The sequence below is a fragment of the Podarcis muralis genome, chromosome 14, assembly GCF_964188315.1.
Source record: "Podarcis muralis chromosome 14, rPodMur119.hap1.1, whole genome shotgun sequence".
In the NCBI taxonomy this organism is placed as follows: domain Eukaryota; kingdom Metazoa; phylum Chordata; class Lepidosauria; order Squamata; family Lacertidae; genus Podarcis; species Podarcis muralis.
Genome location: NC_135668.1, coordinates 31,595,624 through 31,612,483, shown reverse-complemented (window position 1 = coordinate 31,612,483; position 16,860 = coordinate 31,595,624). Strand labels below are relative to the sequence as shown.

The 16,860-nt window shown below is 48.7% G+C and overlaps 2 protein-coding genes across 3 annotated transcripts in view; both read left to right on the top strand.

Moving 5' to 3' along the window:
• Positions 1 to 16,860, top strand: part of PRKCB (protein kinase C beta) — a 179,274-nt gene that overhangs the window by 104,030 nt on the left and 58,384 nt on the right. For both annotated transcript variants that reach the window (XM_028705262.2, XM_028705261.2), the window contains exons 6-9: positions 472 to 628; positions 1,975 to 2,109; positions 6,982 to 7,078; positions 10,664 to 10,810. In XM_028705262.2, coding sequence (XP_028561095.2) covers positions 472 to 628; positions 1,975 to 2,109; positions 6,982 to 7,078; positions 10,664 to 10,810 — 536 coding nt within the window. The remainder of the gene's footprint in view (positions 1 to 471; positions 629 to 1,974; positions 2,110 to 6,981; positions 7,079 to 10,663; positions 10,811 to 16,860) is intronic.
• The window catches only part of SLC5A11 (solute carrier family 5 member 11), a 342,594-nt gene that overhangs the window by 278,605 nt on the left and 47,129 nt on the right, over positions 1 to 16,860 (top strand). The window lies entirely within an intron of this gene.

The following is a 16,860-nucleotide window of genomic DNA, read 5'->3' as shown; positions in this document are numbered from 1 at the left end:
AACATAATTTCAAAGAACTACGCTGAGTGGCTTCCATTTTGGAAGCCCCGGCTGCAGTGAAACTTCCAAAGAGTCCTTTGGAAGCAAGCAAGGGAGTCCAAGAGTCCATCCTGCCTTTCAGGGATAAACAAGGCATGACATTAACATATGAACATAATAAGAGCTTGCTGGATCAGGCCAAAAAGGGTCCATCTAGTCCAGCATCCTGTTCTCACATGAATTCTGGTGTTATGAGAGAGGGAGAAAAACTTTTCTTTATCCTCGGTGTTTTCAGTATGCAAAGGAAAGATAAGGAGTGGATAATAATAATAATAATAATAATAATAATAATAATAATAATACTTTTATTATTTCTACCTCACCCGTCTGGCTGGGTTTCCCCAGCCACTCTGGGCAGCTTACAGCACTCTGGGTGGCTTACAGGATGCCCTGGTCCTTTCCCACTGAGTCTTTTCTCTCTTCCCTTTCCAGTACGAGATGCCAGAAATCTGGTTCCAATGGATCCCAACGGCTTGTCAGACCCATATGTGAAACTCAAGCTCATCCCTGACCCGAAAAGTGAAAGCAAACAGAAGACTAAAACCATCAAATGTTCTCTGAACCCTGAGTGGAATGAAACCTTTAAATTGTGAGTACGGCTCAATGGCAACCTTTGACATCTTCTGACGGGTTCCTGGGACTCCAACTTGAAACAGAAAGGGTGGGGTGGGGTGGGGATGGCTGGCTGGCTGGCTGGCTGGTGACGCTCTCCTTCGCTGCTGCTCCAGAGTTTTGACTCAAAGGGTCAGGGAATGGCCATGATGACTCCTTCTTCACACCATTAGGGTAATAGCAGGAGCCCCAACCATGTGAGAGATGCCCATACTGTGGTGTTGCCTCACCTGGATGCAGGTGCCACAGTGGTGTGGAGGGAGGAGACACCTTGTGGGCTCCTGCTGCATGGCAGCAGAGCTTCTGATTGTTAACTTTGGGGTATAGGAAGGTGTCACATGACAGCTATTCCCTAAGCATGGAATGGGGACCTCTCATGGGTCATGGGTGCTTTTTCAGACCCTACACCCCAGCTGAGACCCTACTGTGGCTGGGACTAAGCCTTGAAACCATTGTGTGCACCAGTTTGCACAAAACTGGCATGTGCTGATTCTTATGTATAGATGCAGATTTAGAAATTAAATGTCTCAAAAGGCAAAGCGACAAATTTCCCACCCAGGCCACCTCAGATAAATGCTTTGATTTGCTTGTGCTCAACTCCACATCAGTCCTTCTCTAATTCATTTACCCCAGATTATTTTCCCAACAGACATCTGAAGGCAGCCCTATTCAGGGAAGTTTTTAATGTGTGACATTTTAATGTATTTTTAATCTTTGTTAGAAGCCACCCAGAGTGGCTGGGGAGACCCAGCCAGATGGGCGGGGTACAAAACCCCAGTAAACTACAACACATCCCTCCAATTCAATTCCCCCCCTTCCTGGAAACATCCAGGGCCTGGGACCCCCCAGAGACCCACCCATAGCAACACCCCTGCTGAGCCCAGTTTCCTCCCACCGGTCCCTCCTTGCAGGGCTGGTGCTTCCCTGGAATGACTGGGTTGCAAATGATGCTGTGCTTTAATTGCTGAGAAACGCTAAGCGGATTTCAGAGCGAAGCGGCAGGCTCCTTTCTTCAGCTCCTCTCCTCCCTCGCACCCATCCTGTCAGCACTGCTGAGAATGCCATCTCACGCTCCGGGTTGGCGCTGATCAAAGCCTTGCATTTCAATCGCCAGGCGCTCTGAGGTCCTCCATTTGAAGGGGACCCTGTCAGGAAATGAGGCATTAGAGAAGGCACGTCCGCCGAAAACCGTGGCTTCATTTCATAGCTGCTGATTGATTGAGTGCCCACCTGGAAGGCGTGGAAGCAGCTTGCAGATATAGCTCCCTCCAAAAAGAAGATGCCTTTTAAAATCTCTTTCCTCCTCCCTTTTGTTTCTGCTAGCCAACTGAAAGAGTCTGACAAGGACAGGAGGCTATCTGTGGAGATCTGGGACTGGGACCTGACCAGTCGGAATGATTTCATGGGGTCGCTGTCCTTTGGGATCTCAGAGCTGCTGAAAGCTGGAGTGGATGGCTGGTAAGGTGGACCTGCCTCTGAAGGGGCTTGGATCAGGGCAATCACTAGCCAGCTGGTGCCCTCCAGATCTTTGCTATCTATTTATTTCATTACATTTCTGTCCCACCTTCCCTCCAAAGAGCTCAGGTGGCATACATGGTTCTCCCCATTTTATCCTCACAACAACCCTGCAAGGTAGGTTAGGCTGAGAGGCAGTGACTGGCACCCCAGGTCACACCCAGAGAGCTTGGTGGCCGAGTGGGGATTTGAACCCTGGTGTCAGGAGCTGGAGTCAGGCGTATGTCAGCAAGGAAACTATAAAGCACCCGATGTCAGTGAAGTTAACTCTTGATTCAAAGAAACCCAAACAGCTCAGTCAGTCCTAGTGGTCACAGCAACCCTTCCCAGTAGGTCTTGCCCCAGTGAAGCAGTTGTGAGGACTGAAGGTCCCCGCCTTCCCACCGCTCTGCAAGGTTTTTCCCCCAGTTCCTTCCCTAGCAACCTAAATCTCTGTCATCTTGTCTCTCTTTGTTCTTTCTTCCTTCATTCCTCTGCAGGTTCTAGGAGACCAGGGGGAAGGGGAGCTGGTCACAGCAGGAGGGGGAGACTCCCTGGCTTCTTCAGCAGCCTGCCTCATCACTGCCTCCTGGGCCCACTCCCCTCCAGCCTCCTCTCCTGCCTCTGAGTCTGAACTGCCCTCTGTCACAGCCTCTTCCTGCTCCCTAAACCCTGTCGCCTCTTCAGCTTCTAACGCCTCCTTCCCCCAGTCTGTTCCTTCTTCTCCCTCTGACCATTTGTCATCCTCCCACCAACATCTCCCTGGCTCTGAGCCTTCTTCCCCTGAGGGTTCCTTTGGGGGTTCTCCAGATGGTGCCTCCCACCACTCTTCTACATCCAGTCGGTTCATGACACCTGGTCTCCCAGGTCTTGCTTGGTCCAACACTCCAAGCACTACACCAGACTGGCTGTCCTTGCTGGGGCTCATGGGAGAGGTGGTTGAAAACATCTGGAGGCCATGGTGGCAGGAGGTCTTGCTGAAACAAAACAATGGGAGTGTATTGCCAGGTAGGGATCTGATCCTTAGGAGCCCAGTTTGCATCTGCACCAGGCAGAGTTGGTTTCAGAGAACCCAGCAGAGAGGCTTCCTGCCCCTCCCCAGGATGAAAGTTTAATCTGTGGATGTGAAGAATGGGATTACTTGCTGAGGCTTCCCTGTTTCCTCAAATGAAACACTGTCCAAAGCAGTTAATTACTGTCAGTCGAGGCGGGCAGCGTGGGCCTATCAACTCCCAGAGGAGTAGGGCCTGTTTGTTTCTGTTTTATCTCCCTCAGCAGGAAACAGGATTTTAATTTTCTTCCTTCCCGCTCCTGGTGCTGAAGAGTTGGGTGACCTTAGCGAGCAGACCAGAATGCCTATAAAACTTCTGTGCGTGCGGCAGGTAGCAGATCTAGCTGGTCCTTCTGTGAGCTGGAGGGGGGACTCTTTCCTTGTCAAACTCAACACCTGGATTTGAGGATTCATCCTGGAAGGTGCTGTTTTGAAACCAAGGGGAACAGAAGAACAGAAGAAGAGTCTGTTGGATAAGGCCAATGGCACATCTCACAGTCGCCTAATAGATGCCTGCAGGAAGCCCGCCATCAAGATTCAAGCACAAGAGCCTTCTCCCCTCCTGTGGTTTCCAGCAACTAGTATTATGAAGCTTCACTGACCCCAACTGTGATGGCAGAGCATAGCCAAGGGAGAAAGTTAATGCCATCCTGACCAAGTCAGCGCTTGTGAAATATATTTGTGGAAGTCAAAGGGTGATTTCTAGGTCCATTGACATCCTGGGCTAATGGCAACAGGTCCTGAAATCCCATGGATTGCTCTGTTCCAGGATGCCAAATGGGGAAGGTCTATGGTAGCTCAGTGGTAGAGCACATTTTGTGCATACAGAAGGTCCCAGGTTCAATCCCCCTGATGGCATCTCCAGGTGGGACTGGGAGAGGCACCCTGTCTGCAACCCTGAAGAGCTGCTACCGGTCAGTGTAGACAATACTGAGCTGGGCGGACCAATGGTCTGGTTCGATATCAGGCAGCTTCCTATGTTCCCATTTAAATCAGAACCACGAGGACTTTATTTTTAGGAGAGGGACATGGCTCACCATTAGAGCACCTGCTTTGCATGCAGAAGGTCCCAGGTTAAATCTGCCCTAGTGGCATCTCCAGCTAAGCCTTGGGAAGACACCCCAGCTGAAGTCCAGCTGCCAGTTAGTGTGAACAATACAGAGCTAGATTGTCTTCGCTATCTATGTTACCATCTTAGTCTCCTGATGGATTCACACACACAGTTGTAAATCCACTAGTAGCTGTGCTTACTGGACCAAGACATTGTGACACCAGAGGTGAAGATGGGGTATACACACACACACACACGCAAACATATACACACACCCCTACCTCAGTTTCCCCAATCACACACACTCCTTTCTGCCCACTTGAACCTTCCTTTGATTCTGATGATGGGGCAGCCTTCTCCACAGCACTTGAGGGCAGTGGGCTTGCTTAGGGGGTGTGGAGGTCTGGGTTTTCTGAGTTTTCAAAGGAACTACCCATGGAAACCCGACCAAAGCATAGGCAAACAGCAGGATGTTTGTCCATCTGCACGGAAGACAGACAAGAGAACCGTTCCGTTGACCAAATGGTTTTCCCAAAATGCTACAAGGACATTAGCAGTAAGTCATGGACCAATTTGGAATGCACTCCCATGGGAGACAGTGATGGCCACCCACTGAGATGGCTTTAAAAGAGGATCAGACCAATTCATGGAGGAGGGGGGAGACTATCAGTGGCTGATAGCCACAAAAGCTGTGTTCTACCCCCATGATCAGAGGCAGTCATGCCTGTTGCTGGAAGCCACAGGAGGGGAGAATACTCTTGTGGTTGAGTTCTGCTTACAAGGACTTCCCATTGGGGCATCTGGTTGGCCACTTTGAGAACAGGATGCTGGACTAGATGGGCCATTAGCCTGATCTTCAGACTCTTCTTATCTTCATATGTTTTCTGCTGCGGGCTGTCAAGGCGAAGCAGGGATGGGGCAGTTGGATCTGGCGTGAGTGGAGCAGGGTTGCAAATGAGTCTGGGCGCCGCTTCTGGTTGGCACCAACCGCCACCACTGCCAACTATACATTGCTCAAGCCCCAGGAGCAGATCCATGTCACATCTGAGTCTGCTTCAGTGCTGAGGACCCGTCCCTGCAGTCTGAGGAGCTGAGCTGAAGATCTCCAGGGTTGGCAGCGATGAGCCGGAGGGGCGTTGGTTCGAGGCAAGCGCGACGGGCCACTCCTCCTCTGAATTTGCCGCAAGCTCTCCGAAGGAAAACAAATTGCAAATTTCCTCCAAGCCCTCGCTGCCACCTGTGGAGCCGTCTCCAGCGGAGAGATGGGCGCACATTAAAGAGCATGTAAAATATGGTAAACAGCTCCTTGCTGCATTTTTAAAAACCGTTAAGTGGAGATCTAAGTAATTTTCCTTGTCACAGTGTTTGGCTAAAGTAAACTCCGGGAGGTGGGAGTCTCCAGTGCATTTTTCATCTCCAAAGAGCCGCAGCAAATGGAGGCGCGGAGTTGAAGGGAAGGGTCCGTCCTTGCATTATGCAAATCCTGCTTTGTTCCTTCCCTGCCAGTCAGGCGCACCGCCGCGCTCAGCCGATAATGGCCCCCTGATAAACTCTTCCTCTCCGCTGAAAAGATCTCATTGACAGAACTGGAGCTTCGCCTCCAGCGGCAGAAACTGACTCACAGCTGAATGACAATTCCATGATTCCCCGTAATTGCTTATTAGATTTTGTTTGTTTGTTTGTTTGTTTGCTCCCCTCCCTTCTCCTTGGGGGTGGTCTTTGCTTTGTAGAAGGCTCTTCCTGAAAGGGTGATGGAGCTACTTTTCTGGGATTGCTCAGCCTAGGAGATTTGGAAATTACAGAGCCAGTATGGTGTAGCGGTTAGAGTGCTGGACTAGGACATGGGAGACGAGGGTTCAAAATCCCCACTCAGCCATAAAGCTCTCTGGGTGTCAGGGACTGGCTGGGCGAGGGAAAGTGGTGTGAGCCAGCTGCCCAAGAGCCTTGCAAGAAGGACACAGAAGAAGACGACTTAGATCCAGGATCCTGGTGGTGGGACTCTGAAGAGCAGTCTAGGGAAGGGACGAGCTGGGAGGTAGAAGCAGGGGTTTTGAGCGATCAAGGGAAGCCAGGAGAAGGAGGGTGTTCCAAGACAGGGTTAGAGGCTGAGAGTCACAGTGTGAGTGCAGACTCAGACATCGAGGAGTCAGAGTTTAGCCCTGCTACACAGCAGCAGGACAGTCCCAGTCCTGCTGGCTCTCTCCCCCCCCCCCCCGACACCCCGCTTGAGGAAAGTCCTGTACGTTGTCGAGCAATGAGCCCTGCAAGCCCAGAGAATAAGCCCCTCCCCTCCCCTGCTTTTCTGCCTTGTGGATGACCTGGTCTCGCTTGATAGCTCCTTGACACTGGGTGACCTTGGGCCAGTCACTGCCTCTCAGCCTAACCTACCTCACAGGGTTGTTGTGGAGATTAAATGTGGAGAGATAGAACCGTCTATGCCCCCTTGAGTGTACATGGATGCTTAGATCATTTTTTTAAATGTGGACTATAAATAACAAAAGTAAAGCAATCACCTGTGCAGTGGAGGACTCCATAAATAGTTTCATGGAGGCAGGGTGCTTCCCCCTCCCAGTACCTTGGAATTGAGTCTGCCTCCAACTAGGCTAGAGGCTCTAGACCAGAGCTTGTTTTCCTAGAGCTCATTTGGGCCCTTCAGCCGCTTCCATTGTTTTCCCACTTCACCTTGCTTGGGTTGCAGCTTCTGACTTTGCTTACCCAATTTCCCCCTGCCTAGGTTTAAGCTGCTGAGCCAGGAGGAGGGGGAGTACTTCAACGTCCCCGTGCCCCCTGAAGGCGAAGAGGGGAATGAAGAGCTCAGGCAGAAGTTTGAGGTGAGCAGCCCTTCCGAAGGACCAACCCCCCAACATCCTTCCCCTGAATGAGGCATTCCAGGAGGGAGAGAAGGAGGTGTGGGGATGTTCAGGGTGGCAGGAGAGGTTATATTGTTTATTAATATCCTTCCTAAATTGCCCTTTACTTAGCAGAGTTTACATTCCCCTTCTCATGCACAGGAGAAAGCTGGTTGCAGGCTCGTTAGAACCTCTTACTATTATGCCATCCAATCTGCCTCAGATTGAATTGTATGATCCTGGTAAGATCCCCTTTTAAATCCCTCCTAAAAGAATAAAGACACCACAGTCTTATTCATAAGCAATAAGAAGAAGGTTTACTCATGATCAGGCAGAGCACAGTGTGATCCTGAAGGCAGACTTTAGGCTTAAAGTTACAGTGGTACCTTGGGTTACAGACACTTCAGGTTACAGAAGCTTCAGGTTACAAACTGCGCTAACCCAGAAATAGTACCTCAGGTTAAGAACTTTGCTTCAGGATGAGAACAGAAATCGTGCTCCGGCGGTGTGGTGGCAGCAGGAGGCCCCATTAGCTAAAGTGGTGCTTCAAGTTAAGAATAGTTTCAGGTTAAGAACGGACCTCCGGAACGAATTAAGTTCTTAACTCGAGGTACCACTGTTCAAGCATATACAAACGGGTTTACCCCATATGGGAGATGACCTGGGGAGACTGCAAGCTAGCAGTCCAAGACGTTTGCAGGACGAAAGGAAGATGGAAAAGAGTGGCAGCATGCCTTGGCCTTTTAGCAGGTCTGGAAAGGTCACGCCCACCCACTAGTCACATGCAAGGAAGGATGCTCCAGGCCAGGAGGAACAGGACTGGCTGGACCAAACATGTCAACTCTAGCAAAACAAGGAATGTTGTATTTGACTGCTCCCAGTGGATTACATCCCACAGGAGGTTCACAAGTTGCAAGGTGTGCAGAGGAGCGTAGCCAAGTTGCTCAAGGGTCTGGAAACCAAGCCTGATGAGGAACAGTTGAGGGAGTTGGGTCTGTTTAGCCTGGAGAAGAGAAGACTGAGAGGCAACAGGATAGCCATTTTCAAATATCTGAAGGGCTGTTACGTTGAAGACGGAGCGAGCTTGTTTTCTGCTGCTCCAGAGGGGAGGATCTGAACCAACGGATTCAAATGACAGGGAAGGAGATTCCCACTAAACCTTAGGAAGAACCTTCTGATGGTAAGAGCTGTTTGCCAGGGGAACGGACTCCCTCGGAAGGTGGTGGACAAGAGATGTGACTCAGGGCCACCCTCCTGTAAAGTAAGGAACTGTGGACTTGCAGCACAAGACCTTGGCTCTTAGCACCATGCTTAGAGGAACAGGAAGCTTATGTGTGATGCTTGGGATAGATCTGTTCCTTCATCCAGTATCTCAGAATTTGTTTATTTCATAAAATTTATACTCTGCCTGATTGGGAAGAAAAACGCGGTTTACAAGAAAAATGAAAAGATACAACAATAAGATTATCAATAAGAAGAATTAATAACAATTTAAGACTTTCAAAAAGTTAAAATAACAATACAGTCGTACCTTGGTTGTCGACCACCTTAGTTGTCAAACAAATCGGCTCCTGAGTGATCCAAAACCAGAAGTGAGTGTTCCAGTTTTCAAATGGTTTTTGGAAGCCAAACGTCCGATGCTGCTTCCGTGGCTTCCAGTTGGCTGCAGGAGCTTTGGTTTCCGAACATTATGGAAGACTAACTGACTTCCGGAACGGATTCCGTTCGACTTCCAAGGTACAACTGTAGACCAAAACAGATTAAAACATGAATCAACTTTCTAAAAAACTGGGTAGGCTTGTCTAAGCAAAGATGATTTTAGCAGGCACCAAAAAGAATACAATGAAGGTGCCTGCCTGCTATCAATCAGCAGGGAGTTCCAAAGTTCAGGTGCTTCCACACTCAAAGATGGAGTTCTTACAAATGTGGAATGGGTGTTATGTGGCACCTGTGGACAGTGCCAGGTCTGCAGATTGAAGTGGTCAAGGGAGCACAGGTGCGGTAATCTGATCTCACAGGTAAACTAGTCCCAGGTTGTTAGCTCCAGGTGAAAACACCCCAGGGCAAGGGGATTCTGGAATGAATTGGACCCTGCTACTGGCTCTTTGCAGGAAAGGAGCATTGCATCTGCCAATTTTACTCTGCGTTCCAGCTCTCCAACGGTGTTTTGGGTAGCAGAGGGAGCCTTGCCCCCCCCCAACCAGGTGACACCAGGAAGCCTCTTTTGCAGCTGCCGTGCAAACCCTCTCTCTTGCGCTCGGAGCAGCTGCCCCAATTAAACCACTGGAATCGGCTTAATGGAATTTCATGCTAGGCTGAGCTCTGGGCAGGCTCCTCCAATGTGACATATTTTTTCAGACATTAAAACGAATAAATTGTGAGATAGCTCTGTCTCTGTGCGCGTGTGTTGTTTAACAAATTGTGCTCCGGTGAATTAGTTAGCCACCAGACTGCGGTGGGGAAGGGAAGGCTTTGCACGAGGGATGTGATTGTTCACCATTCTTCCGGCAAAGCTCCTTTTAAACAGTCGGCAGGGATTGGAAATTGCAAACGGAATAAGCATTGTTTGTCCCTTTTGCAAAGCAGGCTTGATCAACCAACATCGGACACACACATTTTCATTCAAACTTCTTTCAAAGGAGGAATCACCACCTTTTTGCCATTGTGGGACAAGTCTTTATGTTCAAGGAAGTGTTGCTTTTCTTAAAAAAGAAAAGAAAAGAAAGAACTTGCAGCTGAGGATCAGTGCAGGATAATGCAAAGAGCTAGGATCAGTGCTTTTTTTCTTTAAAAAAATGTTTAGGGGTAATACTGCCCCTCAACGAGGCCAAACTTAGATCCACAAAATGTTTAGGGGTGTGCGTACCCCTGCGTCCCCCCAGGAAAAAAGCACTGGCTAGGATCATGTGTACACAAGCTGCAATCATCATAGTATTTCTCCCCCAAATATTTTATTGTTGTCACTTATTTATACAAGAAGCAAATATCAGTATTCAACCATCCTCACCACAGAAGCACCAAACGTCTCTTTAATTACGTTTAGTTTTTAAGTCATTGCAGTTTTTAAACAAAAGTATCATTTCACAAGTTGTCATGTGTTCTCAGAGGCCTTTAGCCATGTTCTCTCGATGTTGCATGTGCAATGAGAATATGCCAGGTTGACTGAAAAGTAATGATTTGCTTGTCTGTTCGGCTCTCTCGGATGTGGGTTGTCAGCGATCGTCAAAGTCGGAGTGAGCAGGGATGGAACAAGAATGTTTCGAGGTGAAAATTTGTATGGTGTATGAATGAAAAATCCGCCCAGGAGAGCAGGCACAGCTAGGTGCAGTCAAGGCTGCCTGTGAAATCATTTGACTTTGCATCCATGAGATTAGCTTGTATAGATCACTTGAATGATCCTTTTTAATTTAATTCACTGAAGCTGCAGTGAGACTGCCAATCTCCTCCAAGATGGCTGTGATCGCTTAGTCCAAAATATTCGGGAAGCCAAGGTTATCTCGTATTTTCACTGCCCTTTTGGGGAGGGGAAGTAAATCAATAAATTCCTTTTTTTTTTTTTCCCTTAAGAGAGCCAGAATCGGCCCAGGAGCAAAGGCTGCAGAGGAGAAAGCAGCCAATGCCATCTCCAAATTTGACAACAACGGCAGCCGCGATCGGATGAAACTGTCGGACTTCAATTTCCTCATGGTGCTGGGCAAAGGCAGCTTTGGAAAGGTGCGTGGCTGGATGTTCCCAGGACCTCTGCCTGGTCCGATGTCTCCTGGCTTCAAGAAAGCTGGTTTAAAAGGTTCAAAAGCCCTTTTCTGCTTAGGAAGGCTTTTGGTGCTTGGGGAGAGGAGTGAGGCAATTAAATATTCTTTCTGCTGTACTGTAATCATTGTTGAGTGACTGTTTTAACTGATGGTGCTTTGGGTTTTAATGGTGATTTGATGCTTGATTATGAATTTTCATACGAGTGGCTTCGAGAGCCCGGTGGAGCCTAACAAGAAGAATATAAATTTTAGAGCAAATGAATGAATATGTAGATGCATGGATCAATGACCTGACTCAGTGTAACGTGGCTTCCTGTGTTCGTATAAACTGCAGTCATGCCACAAAGCTTTAAGATCTGATGGATCCTTTCACGAATAAAGTCTGGTGAGAATCCTAGCGCTGCAGCTACACGGCATAGACATTTTTTGTGGAGGCACCAGCCACAAGTCCGCACCACACATTTAAAGCACATGACTTCCCTCAAAGAATCTTGGGAACTGTAGTTCACCCCCTCACAGAACTACAGTTCCCAGCAGCCTTAGCAAACAGCAGTTCCCAGGATTCTTTGGGGGAAGCCATGTGCAGGGATGGCCACCAACGTAATGGTTTTAAAAGAGGACTGGAGGTTAAGAGGGCTATCAGTGACTACTAGCCACAATGGCTATACTCTGCCTTTGCAGTCAGAGGTGGCAATGCTTTTTAATCCCAGTTGCTGGGAACTGCAGCATGGGAGAGGGTTCTTGTGCTCGACTCCTCCTTGTGGGTTTCCCGCATTAAACACATGAGACATAAACAGCTGTACTTTTGAATAAATAAGGTATAATATTCATTGTCGGACGCGGGTGGTGCTGTGGGTAAAACCTCAGCGACTAGGACTTGCCGATCGAAAGGTCGGCAGTTCGAATCCCCACGGCGGGGTGCGCTCCCGTTGCTCAGTGCCAGTGCCTGCCAACCTAGCAGTTTGAAAGCACCCCCAGGTGCAAGTAGATAAATAGGGACCACTTACTAGCGGGAAGGTAAACAGCGTTTCCATGTGCTGCGCTGGCTCGCCAGAGCAGCTTCGTCACACTGGCCACGTGACCCGGAAGTGTCTTCGGACAGCGCTGGCCCCCGGCCTCTTGAGTGAGATGAGCGCACAACCCTAGAGTCTGTCAAGACTGGCCCGTACCGGCAGGGGTACCTTTACCTTTAATATTCATTGTGTCAAATTGTAGATTTCAACGGAAGTCTCATAAAGTTCAATGAAAAAAGCAGAAGACCCAGTGGATCAGTTCATTCTCTAGTCAGTTCATGCATAAGGTCCATACATGTATAAGTATCTATTCCACCTGTCTGTTCATAAAGTCCAATAATCCACATGAAGGGTTGTTACAGTTCCACAGAATCCTTTCACAGAGTCTAAGACAAGGATTTCCGGAATATTAGCCTTGTTTCACCACCCTAGGCTTCATCAGTAGAACTGGCTCCTATGTAATATTGCAGGATAGTGTATCTTATAGCAAGGGTCATCTAGCCCAGCTCCCTGCAATGCAGGAATCCTTTTGCCCCACGCAAAACTCGAACCCATGACTCCTGTCTCAAGTTCCACCAACTGAGCTATCTTGGTGTACGCAACCCCCAGTTCAAAGGTCAGGATAGGAATGGGAAGGGAAAGTCACGTTCCTGGTTTGAATGTGTCCTGGAGGCTAGGCAGAGAGGAGGAGAAGGAGGAGAACAAGGAAGCAAGCTTGTATGAACTGCCCTTCTATCCTGAGGCCAGGCAGCACAGATCAGAGGACCACAGCCATTTTGCAGGTGGCAGTGGGGGAACTTCCAAGATGATGTAAATCAGGGGTCAGCAAACCTTTTCAGCAGGGGGCCGGTCCACTGTCCCTCAGACCTTGTGGGGGGCCGGACTATATTTTGGAAAAAAAAATATGAACGAATTCCTATGCCCCACAAATAACCCAGAGATGCATTTGAAATAAAAGCACACATTCTACTCATGTAAAAACACACTGATTCCTGGACCGTCCGCTGGCCAGATTTAGAAGGTGATTGGGCCGGATCCGGCCCCTGGGCCTTAGTTTGCCTACCCATGATGTAAAGTGTCGCTGAGAATTCGCTGCACCTCTTCAGCAGCTATTTGACAGAAGCCTGTCAGGTTCCCATTCTTAGCTCTCCTCCATTCACTGATTCCCCCACCCCCACCCCTGTTTCCCGCTGCTGGTAGAGCATATTTCAGAGAACAGCCTGACTTGGGAGCCAAGCAGTTAACACTCTGGCACCAGAGGCTGCAACTGCAAGATTAGCATTCCCCTCACTTAGCCGGAGAGAGTCAGGCAAAGCTAGATAGGAGTCTCGGTGGAGATGGCGCAAACCTGGCCACTGATTTTATTGCACTGGAAAGCCTCGCAGGCCCAGAGAGGGGATGGAGAGGATCAATCAAATTAGAGGTTCCCGTCTTGTGCAAGGAAGGAGAAACAACAGCTGCTTTGAGAGTGTCTTCTGGGGCGACAGTGATGATGAGGACAGTGGGCCCAGGAAGACTCTTCTCTTTTCATTGCCCCTTCAGGGGGGGGGGCAGTGCTATTTCTCTCTGCAACAGGACTAAGGGCTGAGAGAGGCTGCAGCACCAGCTTACAACCGTCTTCAAGGCAGCTCCGCCAATTGCACTCTTGCAATGGCCTCTTTCCCCCTATCTTCTGGTAAATTTCACTTCATTGTGGGAATTTGCAATTTTTTAAAAAAGGACCTCAGGGGAAAAAATGATCATTTTAAACTACTTCCCCCCTAATGCACACTTTTTTGGGGGGTGCAGTTTTGGGATATGTGAGACCAGGGTGCAGCACTAGTCGGCCCCCTTTGGGCTCTTCTGAGGCTCCTGCATTCTTACCTTTGTACCCCAAGTTGAATGCAGCTGCCTGGCAGGGCTTTCTGTCCAGACATAGAATCATAGAATTGTAGACTTGGGAGGGACCACGAGGGTCATCTAGTCCAACCCCCTGCAATGCAGGAATCTTTTGCTCACTTTGGGACTTGAACCCACAACCCTGAGATTAAGAGTCTCCTGCTCCACCGACTGAGCTTTGTCCAAAGCCTCCTCCTCCTTCCCTCGTGCAAGTTACCGTATTTTTTGCTCTATAAGACGCACCAGACCATAAGACACACCTAGTTTTTGGAGGAGGAAAACAAGAAAAAAAATATTCTGAATCTCAGAAGCCAGAACGACAAGAGGGATTGCTGTGCAGCGAAAGCAGTGATCCCTCTTGCTGTTCTGGTTCCTGGGATAGCTGCGCAGCCTGCATTCACTCCATAAGACGCACACACATTTCCCCTTACTTTTTGGGAGGGAAAAAGTGAGTCTTATAGAGCAAAAAAATACGGTACTTCTCATGAGTAAACTGTGCTGTACGCCAGTATCTCTCTTTGGGTGCCAAAGCATGGGGTTTTGTTTCCCCCCTATCTTTTGCAGTTGTGTGAAACGGTTTAGCTTTCCACCTGCATGGCGTCGCACATTTGCAAGCTGTACAAAGGCTACTGCATGAAACATGGGCTGCTGTAGCAAGCCCTCGGGAGCCTCTCCCACCCCCCATTTAATTCCGCACTCCAGGAAATGGCTGCCTCTTCCTCTCTTGCAGAGGTTGCAAGGAGCGAACATCAGCCCTGGGCACCGTCTCCCCATCTGTTGGGAGATGTCCACCCTTCAGGAGCCAAATTCGATTGCCTGAGCAGCGTTGGGGAACCATTAGAGAATTATTTACAGTGACTGGAGCCTGCTCTCCGGGGACTGCTTTCATCTTGAAATATAATCGATTTTAATTTTTGTGTTTTACACTCCGGGGAATGTTCTCCCAACACATCCAATTTCTTTTTTGAATGTATCTCATTGCCAGACAGTCCAAAGACCAAACTGGACGTGATGAGTTTGGAACCTGCATGGCTCTTGGTACCAGCTTTAGGGTGGGACATCGAAAAGTGCTGATTTAGATTAGGGCTGCAAGGAGGGGGTTCTATAATTCCCCCCTCCCCCCAGGTTATTTCCCCCATTAAAATCACCCCCCCCACACACCGAAGCTGCCATCCAGTCCACAGGGCAAAAGACTTATAAGGTGATACACAAAGCTTTTGTTCTGTGGGTTGTTGTGTTGGTTTGGAGAGGATCTCTGGCAGTGTATGTGCATGTTTTAGGGGGAGGGAATGCTTGAATTCTGAATGATAACCAATGGCAGCGTTTTGCCCTCTTTTTTGTATGTGCTGTAATGCTTGTTTTTGGTCACTAGGTGCCACTATAGAGCTGTGAACCACTGTCTGCAATTCCCAAGCTGTACTTTGAACAAATTATTTAGGGGCCCACAGACAGCTCCAGGGCTTTTGGGGGCCCTTGGTAGGTTGCTGTACTGGGATTTCTCCTATCTGGATGGGTAGTTCCCTCAGCTGCACAGCCATCTTTGTTTTCCCATAATGCAATGCACTAAAAGATTGGCTCGTCTTTTCAATCTTAAAAATCTTTTAAATGATTTTTGTAGATCATGTAATCATAGAATTGCAAAGTTTGAAGGGACCCTGAGAGTCATCTAGTCCAACCCCATGCAATGAATGAATCCTGCCCACAGCTGTCCCTGGGTGGGCTCGAACCACCAACCTTCTGCTTAACAGCCTGGTGTACTGTCCCATTGTACCACTTCAATGATCACCGAATATTGTTTTCTGTAGTTTTCAGAAATTTGCCTGGACTTTGGCATATTGATTTCATCTGACACTGTACAGTGGTACCTCGGGTTACATATGCTTCAGGTTACATACGCTTCAGGTTACAGACTCCGCTAACCCAGAAATAGTGCTTCAGGTTAAGAACTTTGCTTCAGGATGAGAACAGAAACCGTGCTCCGACAGCGCGGCAGCAGCAGGAGGCCCCATTAGCTAAAGTGGTGCTTCAAGTTAAGAACAGTTTCAGGTTAAGAACAGACATCCGGAACGAATTAAGTACTTAACCTGAGGTACCACTGTGTTAGATTTTTGTAGCTTTAAAGCAAAGATGCAGAACCTCTATGACCCTCCATATCTTGTCAGACTCCAACTCCCATCATGCCTCATTATTGACCCTGGTGGCTGCAGGGGCTGGCAGGAGTTCACAGAATCACAGAACCAAAGAGTTGGAAGGGACCCTGAGGGTCATCTAGCCCAACCCATGCAGTGCAGCAATCTTTTGCCCAACCTGGAGCTTGAACCCATGACTGTGATTAAGAGAATCATGCTTTACCAACTGAGCTGGAGTCCAACAATGAATCGTGTGATGGATTCTTCAACTGTGATCCCTACCTTTCAGAGGGTTGGGCTAGATGACCCTTGGGATCCCTTCCAACCCTACAGCTCTATGCTTCTGTGAACCCCTGCAGGGCCACAAGTCCCCCAGGCCCCACTGTATGGGATACTCCTAACCAGGCCTCCTCCGAAGTATTAAACTCAGGAGGGCTGCCTCCCAGGCAAGTGGGGTTATTTTGCAGCTTTAGAGTTTTATTTTTCTTACAGCATTTGTCTTTAACTTTTATTAACTTGTGGTGTTGAATATGGGAGTACTTGTGTTACCGAATGAATATGCAATTTCCGTGACTGCGTATGAATTGCCTATAAATAAATACGACTGCAAAGTAAGTAGAATGCAAGAAGGGGGCACCAGGCCTAGTAGCCAGTCAGACCACATGAAGCATGAGAGTTGCCCAGGTCAAAGGCAAGACCAGGAATCTGCTCTAGAGCTACCGGTCCAGAGGAGCAGTTGAGCAGGCTCAGAGGTCATAGGGACGGGCTGGATGTGATGTTGCAGATCGGAAGGATCCTGGGGCAGAGTAGATCACAGTCAGGCGAGGTGCTCCAGAAATCCCCCCTACCAAGGTGGCGATCGACTGTGTGGCAAAACAATCCATTTCCAGGGAATATAACATCCATTTTGAACACCACAGGCCAGTGAGCAGGTTGGGGGGTGGGGGGAGGTGGCCGTGTTGATTTCCAAAGCAATACCACAACAAATTGAA